This window comes from Eschscholzia californica, unplaced genomic scaffold (assembly GCF_041429995.1).
Source record: "Eschscholzia californica isolate CP2 unplaced genomic scaffold, dmEscCali1.0.p SCAF_6, whole genome shotgun sequence".
NCBI classification, from domain to species: Eukaryota; Viridiplantae; Streptophyta; class Magnoliopsida; order Ranunculales; family Papaveraceae; genus Eschscholzia; species Eschscholzia californica.
In genome coordinates this window covers 10,483,284-10,500,061 of record NW_028238483.1, presented here as the reverse complement: position 1 = coordinate 10,500,061, position 16,778 = coordinate 10,483,284, and the positions used below count along the sequence as shown (strand labels likewise).

At 37.0% G+C, this 16,778-nt stretch overlaps 1 protein-coding gene across 23 annotated transcripts; it reads left to right on the top strand.

Moving 5' to 3' along the window:
• The first annotated feature begins 3,243 nt into the window (after positions 1 to 3,243).
• LOC147531671 (transcription factor bHLH34-like) lies at positions 3,244 to 11,081 on the top strand. 23 transcript variants are annotated; one of them, XM_086649400.1, is made up of 13 exons: positions 3,343 to 3,989; positions 4,892 to 5,032; positions 5,499 to 5,771; positions 5,937 to 6,116; positions 6,222 to 6,507; positions 6,673 to 6,835; positions 8,012 to 8,119; positions 8,227 to 8,406; positions 9,398 to 9,573; positions 9,735 to 9,971; positions 10,185 to 10,355; positions 10,460 to 10,515; positions 10,710 to 11,081. In XM_086649400.1, exons 3-5 carry the CDS (start codon positions 5,761 to 5,763, stop codon positions 6,412 to 6,414), a joined length of 384 nt encoding a protein of 127 aa, XP_086505526.1. In that variant the 5' UTR covers positions 3,343 to 3,989; positions 4,892 to 5,032; positions 5,499 to 5,760; the 3' UTR covers positions 6,415 to 6,507; positions 6,673 to 6,835; positions 8,012 to 8,119; positions 8,227 to 8,406; positions 9,398 to 9,573; positions 9,735 to 9,971; positions 10,185 to 10,355; positions 10,460 to 10,515; positions 10,710 to 11,081. The 23 variants fall into 23 exon arrangements, with proteins under 23 accessions (XP_086505515.1, XP_086505508.1, XP_086505511.1 ...); XM_086649382.1 differs by having other exon boundaries at positions 3,341 to 3,989; positions 4,985 to 5,032; positions 6,222 to 6,387; positions 9,403 to 9,971; XM_086649385.1 differs by having other exon boundaries at positions 3,341 to 3,989; positions 6,222 to 6,835; positions 8,326 to 8,406; positions 9,398 to 9,516; positions 9,735 to 9,991.
• Positions 11,082 to 16,778: the final 5,697 nt, after the last annotated feature.

Genomic DNA, 16,778 nt, shown 5'->3' with positions numbered 1-16,778 from the left:
GATTATGTTTTCCTGAGTAAAATCAGGATAAAGTATCTCCGGGCCACTTGATGAGAAACAACTGAAAAATGCATGGCCGTGCTCAAACGGATTAAGAGTTAATCGTTTGGATTGGAAGTTGTTCTCGGGACCAAGAGAGTCTGATGAATATGACATATCAGATGAGATACGAAAAAACATGGGAATCGAGCATTGCACTTGTTCTAAGTACAAGTGGGAGACTGAAGGATATAATGCCTAAAGTCTGAAGGAATGGTATCCTTCCGAAGGAGTGTCCTTCGACCAAGGATGCAATGCGTGCAATTTGGCTAATAGGATCTTAATGACCTTACTCGGAAGATCATTAATCCGGTCCAATTAGGGCTCGTAATGCTTAGCTAGAAGCCAACTACGATCGTCGAATCAAGAGTTGATTCGCGGCTAACATAGACCGGATCCTACAAGGGTTACACAACAGAGTAATGATTTGAACGGAGAGAATTGACTAAATAGGTAATGGCAAATAAGTGGATTGGATCCGTTATTGGTAAGTCCTGAAAGATTCGGAGAAGTCCGAAGAGATAAACATGTCCGGGCCCAAAAGGGAGGCCCGGAATGGCTTTAGGGAGGCCGGCCATGTGATGGCCGGCTAGGCCCTAAGTGGGCCGGCCAAGAAAGCCCATAAAGGGCTATGTTGGCCGGCCAACTTAAGTGACCCAATGGAGGGTATTTTGGGTGTTGCCTAATAATTAGGTTTATGGAATCCTAGTCTGAGTCTAATACCTCTTCTAGGGATTTCTATATATACCTAATTATACAACCTAAACAAAAAGAGAGATTGAATTCTCAAGAGTCTGAGGGCTAACTGAAAGAGTTTCAGAATATACATCTCAAAGAGAGAGAGAAAAAAGGAGTTTTCTCAAGTATCTAGTCAAGAAGAAGGAGTTCTTCATCTCAACCTTCAAGAAGGTCCTAGCTGACTGAAAGGAGGGAGTTCAAGTCATTACTCGGTGTCTCAAGTAGAGGAGCTACACTTGGAGCTCTTATCTTTCGAATACTGATCGGAATTTAGTTCGTGGGAAAGCGATTAAGAGCTAATCATCTTTCTAATCTAGTTCATTGGTATGTTCATGTATAGATCCTGGAAACTAGTGTTAAACATATGATGTTTGAGATTCCGCTACCAACACTAGACAATTAGGTGTATGAGATACACTAGGTTATTCCCCTTCAACCAGAACCTGATCGATCTTGTATGACATTAGGAGAACACCGACAAATGTATAGAGATGGTCAGATTAGTGATGGATATGGTCCGACACCAAATATGTATGAGAGACCTTATAGTCCACACTATTCTGAGACCAATGACTTTAGAGGTAGGTATGATCCTAATATGTACAGTGGGAGTTTTTATCAAAAGTCTTCATTTAATTACACTAGTGAGCCTTATTATGAGGAGACTCTTGAAGATAGATCTCGATCAGAGTCCGAGAGTCGTCTTATTGAGATGATGTCACAATTTGCGTCTCAAACGCAGCAGGAGATTGAGTCCTTGACTCAACAGGTAAAAATGCTTAAGTCACAGTTGTTCGCCGACGAGGAAGGGGTTTCACCACCCCAAACTCAGGAAGGTACTAGGTACGATGACGAGGTTAATACATCTAACCCTAGTACTAAGTTAAATGTCGATGAATTTACTGATAATACCCTAGAGCCTGAAAGGTCTGATGTTGACTTGTTTCCTCCACTCGTGTCGCCTCACCATGATCGGACTACACTAGACGTTGATATTCAAGATGATGGCTCTATGAGCAAGTTTGGGAATGACACTATTCTGAACTTTCTGACATTTGACACTTGTAAGGAGTCAGTCTTAGATGAAATGTTAGGAAGGCATGAAACTATAAATGACTGCGAAGCCGCAGATGTCTTTGAGGACATTGATGACGCTAAAGACATGTTGGATAGTTTGTCAGACTGTTTACCTAAGGAAACCATGGACCTTGACTTGGTCCCCGAGCATATTGCCTTATCCTTAGAGTCTAGTTTGACCTTTCACATGACCTCAGACTCGGTTGTTGATCCCTTTTGGGACATTTTAGACGTCTCCTCAAGAACGTCTTTGGAGATAGTGGATATTCTGTCCACTAAGCTTGCAGATAATTTTTTGCCTTCAACGGATATATTTGCCCTTCATTATTATGTCGATCCTTTCGATAACTTCCTAGACATTGGTCCTAGCATTTATAGTTACTTAGTGGACTGTGCATCCACTAAGTTTGGGGATTGCCCCTCTTCTTTGATAATCTCACATGCACTCTCTGCAATTCACAAAAATGTGAGACTATCGTTTACTGAAAAATTTGTGTTCTGGGTGGACCCACAGATGTATCGAATATTGGTTTACAGTTATTCACATATTTGTAATCTAGTAGATTAATTCTTTTCTATTTTTTTGAATCATCTGTTTCGTTTGGCTGAATACGTTAAACTTAGCGCTTTCTGGGAGGCAACCCACGCTTAGGACTTCCGAATCAGGTAATATCTTTCCCTCGCCCTGTTATTTTTGCATAGTCTTCAAAACATTGAGGACAATGTTCGGTTTAAGTTTGGGGATAGGGGATTGAAATTTTTACTAAGTCCTTATTTAAAAAATTCAAAAGGGTTCAAATTTTTTTAGAAATTTTTAAATTTTTAGATTGAAAACGTGAGTCTAGTTGTTTTTGTTTGTTAATAGTTATAGAGTCTAGTTGCTCGAGCTACACTTTTGCTAAAGGTTTTTCCACGAATTTCGAGTCTTGAGGTTGTCTGTGCACTAGCCATGTGAGTGTTAGATAGGTGAAGAGTTGACTTTTCTGAGAGAACTTAATCGATCATTAGTGGAGACTTAACCTATGTGAGATTCTGAGCCTTTCTTGTTGTTTTGAGTGATCTCTTCTGAGCTAATTTTGAGTAGAATGAAGAGCTACTCAACCTCGCAATATTGAAAAAAGAACTTATTTGATCTCTTGAGTTCAAATTTTACAACCACTAGGGATGTCATCAGGAAGTAAACCTTTCTCTTGTAGTCTGGGAAACTTGAAAATAGTGTCAACTAGAGGAAGATAGAAACTCGATCCACCATTTAGAACCCTGAGAATTAAGGTATGAAGCAAAAGGAAGAGAATATTACCAAGGAAAGAATAATGTGAATAAAGTACGTTATGTATTTGAGTTTGATTACCAGAAAAGTGTATTAAAAAAAAATATATATCTATTATACAAAACAGATACTTGTGACTAGGATAAAATAAATGTCCCTAGATGATGACTAGATTGCCACATAGATTTATGAGTGGGACAACCTTGCAGATTTACCAATTCGTATTCCTTACTCTCTATTACATCTCTCTTTCTTCTTCAGACGAACCACCAAAAGCCCTCCTCTCTCATCTAGAATGATTCATTAAATTTCTTCTCTCTTAAGCATGATTCCTTTCATCTAAAATGATTACTTTCATTGAATATTTTATCACCATAATTCCTAAAAAACCTAAGTTCATTAGTTGATTTCTTTTATCTCCATGTCATCTAATATTGAGATTTACTACTTTTTAGGGTTTTCATTCAAACATTATTTTGGTGAGTTCATCTTAAACTGTGTTGGAAATGTTGGGAAAACAATTGCTTCAGTTGATTGAGGGTGTCTAATTTGATTTATCTTTAGTGGAAAATCTAATACTCCATTTGATTTCATACTCAACTGATATCCCTCTTTGAAACAATTAAGTTTTATTGATTTTTCTTTGTTCATTTTAAATCTATGATTAGAAAGATTGAAATCCCATTTATTTTTTCAAAACTATTCATTGTCCTCTCCTTTGGGTTTCCTGATTTCATGTAGACAGAGAGATAGAGTTAAAGAGATAGGGAGCCTCCCGTCTCTTGTGTGATTTGCAGAGACAAAGAGAAGGAAGAAGAAGCAAAAAAATCAAATAATTTCGGTTACGCTCGGACCCCTTACATCTGCTATATCTAATTCAGGCGTTTGAACACTTTTTCCGGGCATTATAATAAATTAATTTGTTTCATTTTCATTGATTGCTGAGCCTAATCTGATTTTACCTCTTTCTACTTTTCCATATGTAGCTGATTGGTAAGTTAATATGTACTTCTTGGTGCTCCGGGATTAGCTTCTTTAGATGAAAATTTTTACCATTAATCCATTTTTGTTGTTAAGTTCATTATGACTTAGACATACTGCTGGTTAGAAATATCTTGGTTTTTTAATAGTTTGATTACATCGGAAGAGGTCATGGAAGGAATCGATTAAACTGGTTTGGCTGCTTCCATTATTAGTATTACTCAGACATTTGGCACACACTAAGTGTTTGATAAAATGCCTAACTAAACTCATACCATTATCCTCTTCTTTTGTTAGGGTTGGGAGATTAAGATTTACATTTCAAGATTTGATCAAGATTTAGAAAGCTTTTGCTCATGAAAAATTGAAAAGAACTTACCCGTGTTCAGAAAATAAGCCACATATACTTTTGTCATTAAAGATTCGTAACACATTATCAAACTATATATGAGATGCCTTAGGAGTGTTGCAACCTTTCAAACCTATATGTAATGTTATATAGGGTATCCTACTTTGTAGAACATTTAGAGTCTCCATCCTAGATCTTATAATTTTATCCCTTTGTTTGTGTTGTTTGAATTTACGTTCCTTCCCCTTAATTTTTCGTTATTTGTTACAAATCAAGCAAAATTATGGACTTTTTTGACGAGGTTGGTACGTCAACAGTTTCTAAAGAAAATCTAGGTAAAAGATTAGAATAGAATATATAGTCGCTTTATCATACATATGGTGAGATATAGTTTGTACTTCAAACGTAGATATAAATATAATGATTCTCAAATTCAGGTACAAGAAAACTGAAAACTTGGTTCAATTATGTTGTTGTGTAATATGGAGACTGTGGTGCAATGGTGCTCAAGGTTGGTATGTCATTTCAAGGTGTTTGGAGGCTGCAAAGAGGGTTCTCAGTCTCTCACAAAACAGAAGGTGATGATACTTATCTATATACCCTCCATTACTAATCCCTAATTAACTTCTATGGTTTTCTTGGCTCACCCATTATCTTATACATCTCTAATTAGAGAAGCATCCTCTAACAGTCACTTTTATATTTGCTCCCACTCCCCTCAAATTCTAAACTCTCGTCTCCCCCAATTTCTATTTTCAATCTTCGGAAGGATAACGCCTCATTAATATCCTCATCAATGACTTCAATATTGAATGAATTATGACATCATGTGTTTGTATCTCTAATGTGTCACAACTTTTATGTTTTGTTATATAGATTTTGTAATTGATTTTTTGAACGATTTCATTTTAGACCTAAATTACATATTCACTTCTCTGACCATCTCAATGAGGTATTTAAATGGGGAATGGTTTCAGTTTTCCTATTTTATCAATAGGGCTTTTATTCTGAGTTTATTTGTTTTAGGATAACTGAATAATACAGGGAGACAATCAATCTCTTCTATACACACTTAGAAGTTTTCCGTACAAGTGAAGGCAAATCCTTGCCAGCTTAGCTATAGATCGCCACGACAAGGAAATAAAGTTAGTTCTAGCTGCGGAGAACAAGTTATGTCATGCTGAAGCTGAGCACAAGGTTTCCAAGTATTGTGAATTTACATAAGCTTGATATGGACATTGGACGGACTGATTCGTGCAACAAAGCAGGTTCTAAAGCTTGTCACGAGAAATTGCGAAGCGACTAGATGAACGAGAGGTGTGCTGTTTCTTAGACAAATTTGAATTCAATTTCAGTATTGTACTAGAGTTTTCAGACCCTTAGAGCAGAATCATGGTTTATGCAGTTTTGCTATGTTTTCTTAGACAAATCGAGTCAATTTAGAAGTATTTCGGCTGAAAAGTGTGTCTATGCTTTGTGCAGGTTCGCAAAATTGGGTTGTACATTGGAACCTGGGAGACCTGCCATACTTAATGATGACATCCGTGTTTTGAGTCAGCTAAGAAGTGAAACCGAGGAGCTTCAAAAGGACATTAAAAATGGTATTCTCGGTGAAATCTCATGGCATGGCAGGGAAGTTAATCTTATCGAGCTTCTTACTAGGTAGGTAAGCTTTAGGGATATTATTTTAATCTTCAGCTTTTTACAGCCTAATACTGTCAAATTTATAGGAGAATTCAACTGACCTAGGATAACTGAATACTACAGGGAGACAATCAACCTCTTCTGTACACACTTAGAAGTTTTCCGTACAAGTCAAGGCAAGATTGAGAGGAAAATCCTTGCTAGCTTAGCTATAGATCGCCACGACAAGGAAATAAAATTAGTTCTAGCTGCGGAGAACACGTTACGTCATGCTGAAGCTGAGCACAAGGTTTCCAAGTATTGTGAATTTACATAAGCTTGATATGGACAGTGGACGGACTAATTCTTGCAACAAAGCAGGTTCTAAAGCTTGTCACGAAAAATTGCGAAGCGACAAGATGAACGAGATGTGTGCTTTTTCTTACACAAATTTGAAATCAATTTCAGTAATATACTAGAGTTTTCAAACCCTTAGAGCAAAATCATGGTTTATGCAGTTTTGCTATGTTTTCTTATACAACTCGAGTCAGTTTAGAAGTATTTCGGCTGAAAAGTGTGTCTATGCTTTGTGCAGGTTTGCAAATTTGGGCTCTACATTGGAACCTGGTAGACCCACCAGAACTGACAAGTCTGTCATACTAAATGATGCCATCCGCGTTTTGAATCAGCTAAGAAGTGAAACTGAGGAGCTTAAAGATGCAAATAAAAAACTTCAAATGGAGATTAAAAATCTTAAGGTAATTCTATCGTAATTCTAGGTACAAACTCTTCTTCACTACTGTTGTTATTATACTTATCCAAGTTTTTTTGCACACCTTATGTGTTTGATGAAATGTGTGAATGAATTTCTAGGTTAAAACATATAGATTACAAACATTAGGCGCATAATTTCTAGGTTATTATTCTGGGTAGCAACTCTTCTTCACTACTATTGTTATTGTACTTATCCAAGTTTTTTTGCACACCCTATGTGTTTGATGAAATGTGTGAATGAATTTCTAGGTTAAAACATATAGATTACAAACATTAGGCGCATAATTTGTAAAGCCCATAGATTATAACATGGGTAATTAGATAATTTTTTTTTTATTATTCCTATCAATTTTTTGATTATTCCTACAAACATTACTGTGCTTACTCGCAATAATAGTTCCAGATGGATTACACAACACTACAGAATCTAATTTTTCACCATTTTAATAATTTCCACAATACCTACTTGGTCAAATTCCTCCATGGAACAACTTTGTTTAAATACATACCTAATAAACACATGCACTTATAACAAAGCTTTGTTCATAACTGAAGAAAGCTTATGCATGTCCAGTTTTTCTAGACTGTGTATTTGTGTTTCAACTGTATGATTACTACAAACTGTATTTTCATTATATAAAAAACCTTAAACAAAACTTTTTTGTCCATTTAAAAAGAGAAACGAATAATTTGGCATCTTGATACTCTTTCTTATTGTATAGATTCTTCACCCCAAATGTGGAAGTTATATCAAAGATGATTACTAAAAATGCAGGTGACGAATTTTTAAATTTATTAAGGTAAATAAAACATTTGTTTAAAAATTTAAACAAATGTTTTATTTACATTCGTTTAAATTTTTAAACGAAGAATTTGGCATCTTCAAAATGTACTTTAGGTAAATAAAACATTTGTTCATATCTAATTCCGAATTCTGATTATACTTCTGAAAGGATGAATAGTTGATACTCTGAAAGACTTAAAGGTTCGTAATTCTAACTTTCCTTATGCCTTTCATGTTTATTTTCCTCCCCAAATATGAAATTCTCCAAAAAATCTCTCAGTAAGAAGATGAGTTATTTATCGTATTATTATACTTTTTCATTGCAGAAAAAATGTTCGACGTAGTATGTGAAATGTGTAATGTGATCTATTTTCAGGTTAGGTACCTTGAGTATTGCAATAACGATGCTTAACGAGGTGATACATTTGGGTTTGCCTCCATTAGACGGTGCTTCAGAAAACACTGAAATCGGATAAAAAATCAGGTACTGGTGAGCCAATTAACCTTCATTACATTCTTGCTTCAAAATTTAACCCACAACCCCTGTATAACTCCACCATCCCTTAGCATAACTCAATTGAAATAACGCAGCTTACATCCTTCACGTCTGTCGTTACCTTCTTTCCTCTTCCCTCGTAATCAATGGGCTTAGTGAAAAATTGAAATCGATTTCATTAAGTGCTCATCCAGGGTTACTTATATTTCTGCTTCAATTCGTCATGAGAACTCGACATACAGATAGGAAGCTTCGTCTAATTACAGCAGATTAAGGTATTTTTCTTCCTTTTTACTAACTTTTTCACTTTGATTATGGTTTTAATGAAAATATTTGTTCAACTTACTGCAAGTCTCTATGTACTGGAACTCTGGTGATGCCAGTAAAGTTTTTGTTGATGTCTGTACAAGCTATTTTATCTAGGTTCATTTTCGATTTTCTTTTACTGTTTCCGTTACGCATCTCAACTCAACATTTTTAAACCTTAACAATATTATGATTACCGAAGCTCAATTGAGGATTCAGTTTTTACATTTTGAAATTTATAAGTTTGTTTTGAAATTTTAGGGTTTTGTTTCAAATCTAGCTAGATTTATGGATTCGATACTTGTACTTTTAGGCAAAAGATATTCAAAATGTAGGGTAGATGATTTTTGGTTGTTTGAGTGGTTAATATCATAGAGGCATAGATAATTTTCTTCTGTCATGAAAGAGTAGATGAGCAGAAAATCCAATTGATAACTTATAATAAGAATGTTAATCTTTCAAAATAACATAAGTTGGACTGTTGGAGCTTTTGGAACTCCACTGAGTGTCCTGGTGGTCAATATCAGGAAGGTTTGTAGAGGAATTACAAACTCTTTTAGTACTTACCAATGTTTCTAATTTATCGCCTAACGCAATTACTTCTTCAGACCCATGATCCTGTTCCATTGGGAGAGGGTGTCAGTGTCGGATAATTAAAAGGGTTGACTCGACAATCATACCTGAAGATTCCACTTTTTATGGATTTGCTACCAACAAAAATTTCTCATATGTATGCTACTATTGGTGTGACCGGTTAAGGACAATTATCATTGGTTAAAGATGAACCCTATGATTTTTGCAATTGTTCAAGTAAGTTCTATATGGCATGATTTTTGCATTAATAAGACCATGAACTAAAAAATTTACAACTGAGAATTTCTTTTTATTAAATCTTCTTTGGTAAAATAGCTGGTTTACATTCATCGAGTACCGACAACCAATAACAACCTGTTTTTGTAGGTCAGTTCATGCTAAAAATGCAAGGCAAAAAATTAAGCACCCGGCGACTGATTTATCTCGGTCAAAAAGGCTCAGTAAAAGATGTAGAATTCTGATTATTCGAAGGACAATCGTCTTAGGTCACTACATTTCAGTACTCACTCTATTATACAAGAAATGGGTTTCTCCATTACCAGGTTCAAATTTCCATGAAAGCATAACATTACTTTGAGTCATATAAAACATTCTTTCATTTCTACAATGTGTTCATCCCTTTTCTGCTCCTGTCTGAGCCTTGGTTCAAATATGAATATAATCCTTCTCTTATTTTATGTGTGGAATTATTGTTTTTTTATAGGGAACGAGTTTTCTAAGTTTGCCAAGAGGTTATAAACTAACAATAGATGTGTGATGGTTGAAATCCTTTTGTCGGAAATTCTTCTCATGGAACCAAATGTACTTGATATCATTATTTTTCCAGAACAGTCTACACGATCTTTGGTCGCTCCTTAACTTTCTTCCTCCAAAGATGTTTAGTTCGGCTTAAACATGTGAGGAATGGTTTCAAATGTCTTCTGAAAATGACGATCAAAAGGTTGTTCAACACATCACATGGTAAGCTTCTCATTTTTTTTTCTCTTGGTGATGCATTAATTCTAGGATTGAGTTTTATTCAAGAACCTTTTCATATCTGGACTTTGTATCAGCTGTCCTTTCTACTATAAAGGTTGAAATCTAATGTATAGAAAGGGTTGCCTTCACAAAAGATACAATACTTAAAGTAGGCATGTCTTCATTGTTTGTGCAGTTTATCGTGCTTTCTTGTAGGAGGCTAGAAGTTGATAACGCTGCTGGAGAGCCTAAGCGTTTGCTGAACATAGCAATGCAACTCTGAAATGTTGCAATCATCCATGCCTATTTCGACGATCTGAACTTTGTCCTCCTTACACTACTAGGGATCATCTTATTACAAGTACAAGTATGTTATTTCTTCTACAATTCTTATTGTTATTTGATATCTATGTTGTATTTTTTGTAACTTCAATTCATGACAAGTTGGTGTTTTCTCAATGTTGTATATAGGTAAAATGATTCTTTTAAGTAAGCTGCTTCCAAAGCTGAAGGATCGAAACAACAAGGTTATGTTTCTCAATTTTCAATTTTGTAAGACTATAAAATATAGGTCATGGACCAGCCTAATGACATTCAAGACAAATAAAGAAACTTGCATGTCTCTTTTACACAAAGATAGTCTTATTTTGGTTAAAACTATAATTTTTATTTTCTTGTAAGACCATAGTTTGACAATTTTCACTGTTTCTATATTGTTCAGGTTGAGAGGCTTGAAGAAATACTTCAAGAACGAGGACATTTGGAATTCTTGACGCTTTAGCAGAAGGTTTCTGCTATTTTTTCTTTGAATCTACTTCCAACAAATGCTAAGGGCTATGTTGGATTAAATACTATCAGATCGGAGAATTGGTGGTTAGGTTGTATGTTTGTTGTAAATATTATCTTCAATCTGATTTCCCCCTTAACCCCATTTTTCGGTAAAAGTGTTTTCAGCATTCGTTGAGATAAATGTAACTCTTGTAAAAGTTTGTATATTTATATTTGTGGAGGTTGAGGATATTCTTAACAAAAATTAATGGTTATATTCTTGGGTAACCTGACCTTTTAAAAAAAAGGTCAAATTCTTTTTAATTAAGGTCGGATGCATTTGTTGTTTTTATTTAGGTTTTTACTTGGTTAATTAATTGTTAGTTAAATTTTTCTAAGACTTTATAAATTGTTTTTGTATGCTTACTTCTTCAGGTTGCGTAAAGGGCATTTCCCCGCCCGTAGGGCGGGGGTTATGCCTAGTATATATATATATAGAAAAAAAAATAGATATAGAAAAAAAGGAAAAATGTTTAAGTGTTTATCCCTTGAAGTAGTTCTTGAAGATTTGAAGACGTCAAGTTCTCAGGAGTTCTAGTTCATCCTTATAGTCTATTGACCTCTAGGAAGCATTGTTAGATGGTTGATCAGGTGAGAAGAGTTGGTTAGCTTTCACATTCCGTATTAGTGGTTGTTTCTTTTCTATGAGATCAGTCGTTTACCAAAAATTTAGTCCGTTTTTTTCATGTGTTGAGTTTTCCTTCATATTCATACTAACACATAGAGTGAGCCATTTCTGAGTGACTTTAATTTTTGAGTGTATGACTGTAAGGCAGCAGTCGAGGTGAAATGTATTGAGAAAGTAATCGAGGTCTTGTCTGTTCGGAACTGAAATGATGCTCATATTGGCTGGTCACGTGCACTTCGGGTCTTGATTACTAGTGAAGGAATTTTTAGCATTTGTATGGTTTGGTCGACTTAGATTTCGTTTCTATTACCTTTCAAAAATTTGACCGGATAAACATTTTTCAGTCCCTATTAGATTTGGACCCTTCTAGATTTTTTTTGGAATTTCTGAATTTTGTGGGTATATTCACTGCAAACCCTCACGAGACACAACTCGTCCTCTAGGGTAACCTAGAGGTTTAACGGCTTGTTGCACGGGCTAAGTGCAATCGTGATTCCCTACGAAAGTGGTGAAATGGATTTAGTTTTATTTTTCTGTTTTGCTCGAGGACTAGCAAAATCTAAGTTTGGGGATGTTTGATGAGTCATGAAAATGTCTCATCTGAGTCTCATAACTCGGGCTAGTTAGTCCAATTCGAACCTTTACTCTGATAATTTGCTTGTTTCTCTTTCCAGGTGTCTTTTACGGAGTTCAGTGTGAAAAACGGATAAAAACGGGAGAAAAACACGTGCTAGGGGTATTTTGGTCATTTATTGATTATGGTATTCTGAATATTTCGATACTCGGATGAAAAGTGAGTCGAATACGAACCCAACGGCGAAAACGGAAGTCAAATCGGATTTGGGATGAACAAAATACACCGAGTCAAAGCTTGAGTTAAAAATTGGTTGACCAAATGTCAACATATAGCGGTCTGTGACACATGGCACGTAGGAGGGGAGTAAATCAGATGGTCGGAATCATTTGCGGGATAGGTTCGGTCACTATGGGTGTGTTACGTGATTATACAGGTGCGCAAGATCCGGTACATCTGAGCGCAAGCTGTTACCGTGTGCAGGAGGGTACATGGTCAAATCGAACGACTGAGATATTTCCCATGCACGTGTCTCCCAACATTCTTAACTGATCCGAGATGCACTGAATCTTTCTCTTTGACAGCCAATCAACACGCACGGATAACTCACGCTGATTGGGGACCTTCTTCCAGTTGTCCTCTCGTCTCTATCTTGTATCAGACAAGATATTCTCCTTCCCCTTTTAACAGTAGAGAGAAAGCTAAAAAACAGAGAGAGAAGGAGAATAGTTTAAGAATCGATAGAAATATTCGATTGAGACTGAGAAGAGAAATAAATCAGAGAAATAAGAGCGGTTAGATTACTGATTGGAAGGAGATTTGTGAGATTTCTAAAGAAAGCGCAAGCTCGGTTGGGTAGAAAAGAGCTAGAGAGAGAAAATAAAGAGCTGGAGACCGAGAGCTTTAATGGAGGAAAGATCACAGTGAGATGATTTTAGAAATAGAAGATATTCTAGAAAGAGAATGTTAAGGGATTTAGGTTATTTGTGGATTGAGAAGATTGAGGACAGAGATTGGGGTGATTCATTTGGCTATATAAAGAGGACAGAGGGCATCATCGAAAATCATCTCGGTTTGGGGGGTAAAATCATCCTCTCTTGAGCTCAATTAGCATAGAAAGATCAAAGATAGAGAGAGAGAGTGAGAGACAGAGAACATTTTTGTATCATCATCTTCTTCTTCTTCTTTTGGTTTTTCTTGTATTTTTTTAGTGAGAGAAAGGGAGAACAGAGAGAGGGATTGTTTGTATTTTGAAGTTTTTTATATTATATAACAACTCTTCCTTCAATTGGTTGATATTTTGAGTTGGAATTGAATTGATAACAGAGAGAGAAGCATCAGAGAGAAAAGAAAAACAGTGAGGAAGATGAGAAAATCTGTGGGAAAATAATTTTCCTACAGAGAAATTGCTTCCGAGAAGATGAGAAAATCATTTTCTCTAAAGGTCTGTTTGTCTGGAAAACAGTAAAAACAGAAGGAAAACTGCTCCTTAGGGTGCGTTTGGCTGCCAGACTGGAAAATCAGCAAGAAATATTTTCCAGCGAGAGAAAAAGTTTAGTTCTTCTCCCATTCTCTCTCTTATTAGTCATATTTATTTCAATCTTTGATCATGATTAGCTAACCATCTCTAATCTAGGGTTGATGATGAAACCATATTCGATTGTTTAGAAACATATTTGAATTGATTAATTCTCGGATTGTGCTACAATGTTTAAGTTATTTTGTTAAATCGGTTATCTTTTCATTTTCTATGCTTTTAGGTTTGATACATCATGCTTAGATTAAATCCTTTGATGGTGTATACTTATCAATTAATAGATAATAGTTTAGAGGTTTGTTTTTCAAAATAAAATAATTACAAGTTTATGAATAGAGTTTAAACGAAAACATCTCCCGAAATTAGGTAGTTCATTATCCGAAATTCTGAGTTATAAAAAAGAGATTTAATTTATCTAATTATTGGTTCTTAAACTGATTGTATGTGGTGCATTCAGAAACCTTAGTCTCTCTCCCATTTCACCTCCCCCCATTTGAGTTCCTTGTATCATTTGTATTTTATTTCCGTCATTTTATTTTAATATTTTATTCATTTCAAAACCAAAACCAAATCATTGAAAAATCTTATTACTTCCTAGTTTTAGAATAGATTTCACTTAGTCTCTGAGGAACGAACCGGTCTTACCGGAAATTATTACAACTTGACACCCGTGCACTTGCGGGTGTAGACCTATTTAGGGTAACCTTTCTAGGCCCATCACCTTTGTGGAAGGCACACCACGTAGTCATATCTTTGGATTCGAACTCTCCTCGATCGTCATTGGGTTTGGGCAGTTCAGCCTTTCCTTTCGCTATTAATACCTGCAAGATTTCCTCCCTTCCTTTCATTAGGGGGTGTAGGTCGTGAAGTCATCCCTGGGTTTCCTGCCTCGTTCTAAGTCCCTGGGTGGTCTGACTTCCTCCCGTTCACTTTTCGGGGGCGTTCACTTTCATACAGAATGTTGGGCACGTCCTTCATTCGCAGATAGTTTTCCTCCGTCCTGGTAAACTGTTGCAACCTTTCTACCAGTTCTGCGAGGCTGCCTGGCTTTCTCCCCGAGATATCTCTGATCACGTCGTCCTGTCTGAGGCCTCTTTGCAAGGCGACAAAAGCGACGTTTGATTCCAGGTCGGGAACCTGTACCATAAGGTTGTGAAATCTCTGCCAGTAGCTTGCTAGAGTTTCGCTCTTTCCTTGTACCACATTGAACAGCTCGTCGGTTCCTCTTTTGATATTAGTGCTTCCTCGGAAAGCTTCGTAGAAAGCTTGGGCGAGCTGGTCAAAAGACTTTATTGACCCCGGGGCTAGCGCTTGGTACCATGCCTGAGCTGGCCCTTTTAAGATGGTGGCGAATACCACACACCATATATTTCCGTTGGTCGTACACAAGTTCATCCTCGCAACATAGTTATTGATGAACACTCCTGGGTCTTCCACGCCGTGATAGTGTTCCAGCGTGGGACATTTGAAGTTTGCCGGCTTTTCGGACTCCAGTATTTCCCGACAGAGAGGTGGCTGTCGAATTACCGTCCTTCCCCAGAGTTTGTCCTTCTCTTTTTCTCTTGTTAGTTTACCTACCTGGTGTATGAGCAACTCACAGAGGGTAGGGTCGTCCACGCACCCCTCGCCTATCCCAGCATTCTTGGGGATATATGGTTCGTCTGGGGTTTGCCCGCCTTGTTCTCTCAAGATACTTCCCAAACGCATCTGGTCGCCTGGTTGCAGAGTTAGGGTCTCAGGTGCGTATGTGTCGCTAGGCGAGAAGAGCCTCATCGCGAACGTCCTGAGCACTTCTTTCCTTTCGTTGGGTGCTGCAGCCCTCCTGGCTGTCTCAGCTTTGCGAAGGCTTTCCTCCAATCGTTTTGCCTCCTCGTCCCTTCCGAGGTAATCAGTTTTGATTTGTTCAAGTTCAACCGTGAGCTCATCTGCGCTCCGAAGCCTGTGGGGTGTCCCACGTGGAATATGCCCGTCTGAAGACATGTTTGCCTGAAAAGCTCAGGGAAGTAGTTAGTTCTGAAAAAAGTATTGAGTAGGATTCGGGTTACCGATGCGATGATTTGCTGGAGAGATGCTGATGCGTTTTCCCGGAAGCGTGAGTTCGGAGTGAAATGGGAGTATCGTGACAGAGTAACTAGGAAGATCCGGATCACCAAACTTTGATAAAGTTGCCACCACAAAGTGATAAAGAAACCGGTTGAGCTAACACCACACCTGGATAAAGTTGCCACCACCAGATGATAAAGACGCTCGAAATCCACCACCAATGGCTCTCCTCAAAACCAGAGGATAAAAGAGTTGATCTAAACAAATCCAAAGTCACAAAGACTCTATAATTTCCAATTCAATATTCTATGATTTTCCATTCATAATAAGCCTCATTATATAGAGGAGAATACATTAAATGAGAAATAAAAGCTAGTCTACATGCATAGAAACTAGTTACATTGAAGTTTAAATGCATGAATGTAGAAAGACGAGACTAACTTTAATGCAGATTACTAAAAACGAAAATGACTCTTCAAGTCTTCAATAATCCTCTTTAAAGCCCATATTTAATCATTGCTTAGTTGGTCCAACTTCAGCAAAGTAACGCTCAGCCCGTTGGTAGGCTTGTCTGCGTATTCCAGCGCTGCTTGCTCTAACTCTGATTGTTCCAGCCCTGGCTGATTCAGCATTGTTGCTCCCGCATCAGACTCTCCGGGTTGGAAAGGATTTGTCTTCAAATCTGATAGCTCCTCATCTTCAAAATATGGAGAAAGATCACCTATATGGAATGTAGCCGAAACACCATAGTCACCTGGAAGCTCTAGTTTGTAAGCGTTATCACCAATTTTCTCAAGTATCTTAAAAGGACCCTCTGCTTTTGGCATCAGCTTCGACTTGCGTTTGTTTGGAAACCTCTCCTCTCTTAGGTGTAACCAGACCAGATTACTGGCTCAAAAGACTTAGCACGTCTGTTTTTGTTGGCCTTTTTCTTGTACTTCTCATTGGCTCTTCCAATTTCTGCTCGAACATTCTCATGTAGCTTCTTCATTGTAGTTACCCTTGTTTTTGCTTAACAATCTGCCTTAAACCCCAAAGTTATTGAAATCAATCAGTAGGAGTAAGTGGATTAAGGCCATACACAATCTCAAAAGGTGTACGCCTTGTAGTGTAGCTTGTTGACCTATTATAAGCAAACTCAACATGAGCTAGCTTCAGATCCCATTCCTTTAAGTTCTTC

Coding starts and splice junctions, on each gene's coding strand:
- LOC147531671 (XM_086649380.1), top strand. CDS start 6,053: ATGGTATTCTCGGTGAAATCTCATGGCATGGCAGGGAAGTTAATCTTA. Junction 6,396..6,672: donor GCTGAGCACAAGGTTTCCAA/GTATTGTGAATT, acceptor TGCTTTGTGCAG/GTTTGCAAATTTGGGCTCTA. Junction 6,836..8,011: donor TGGAGATTAAAAATCTTAAG/GTAATTCTATCG, acceptor ATCTATTTTCAG/GTTAGGTACCTTGAGTATTG.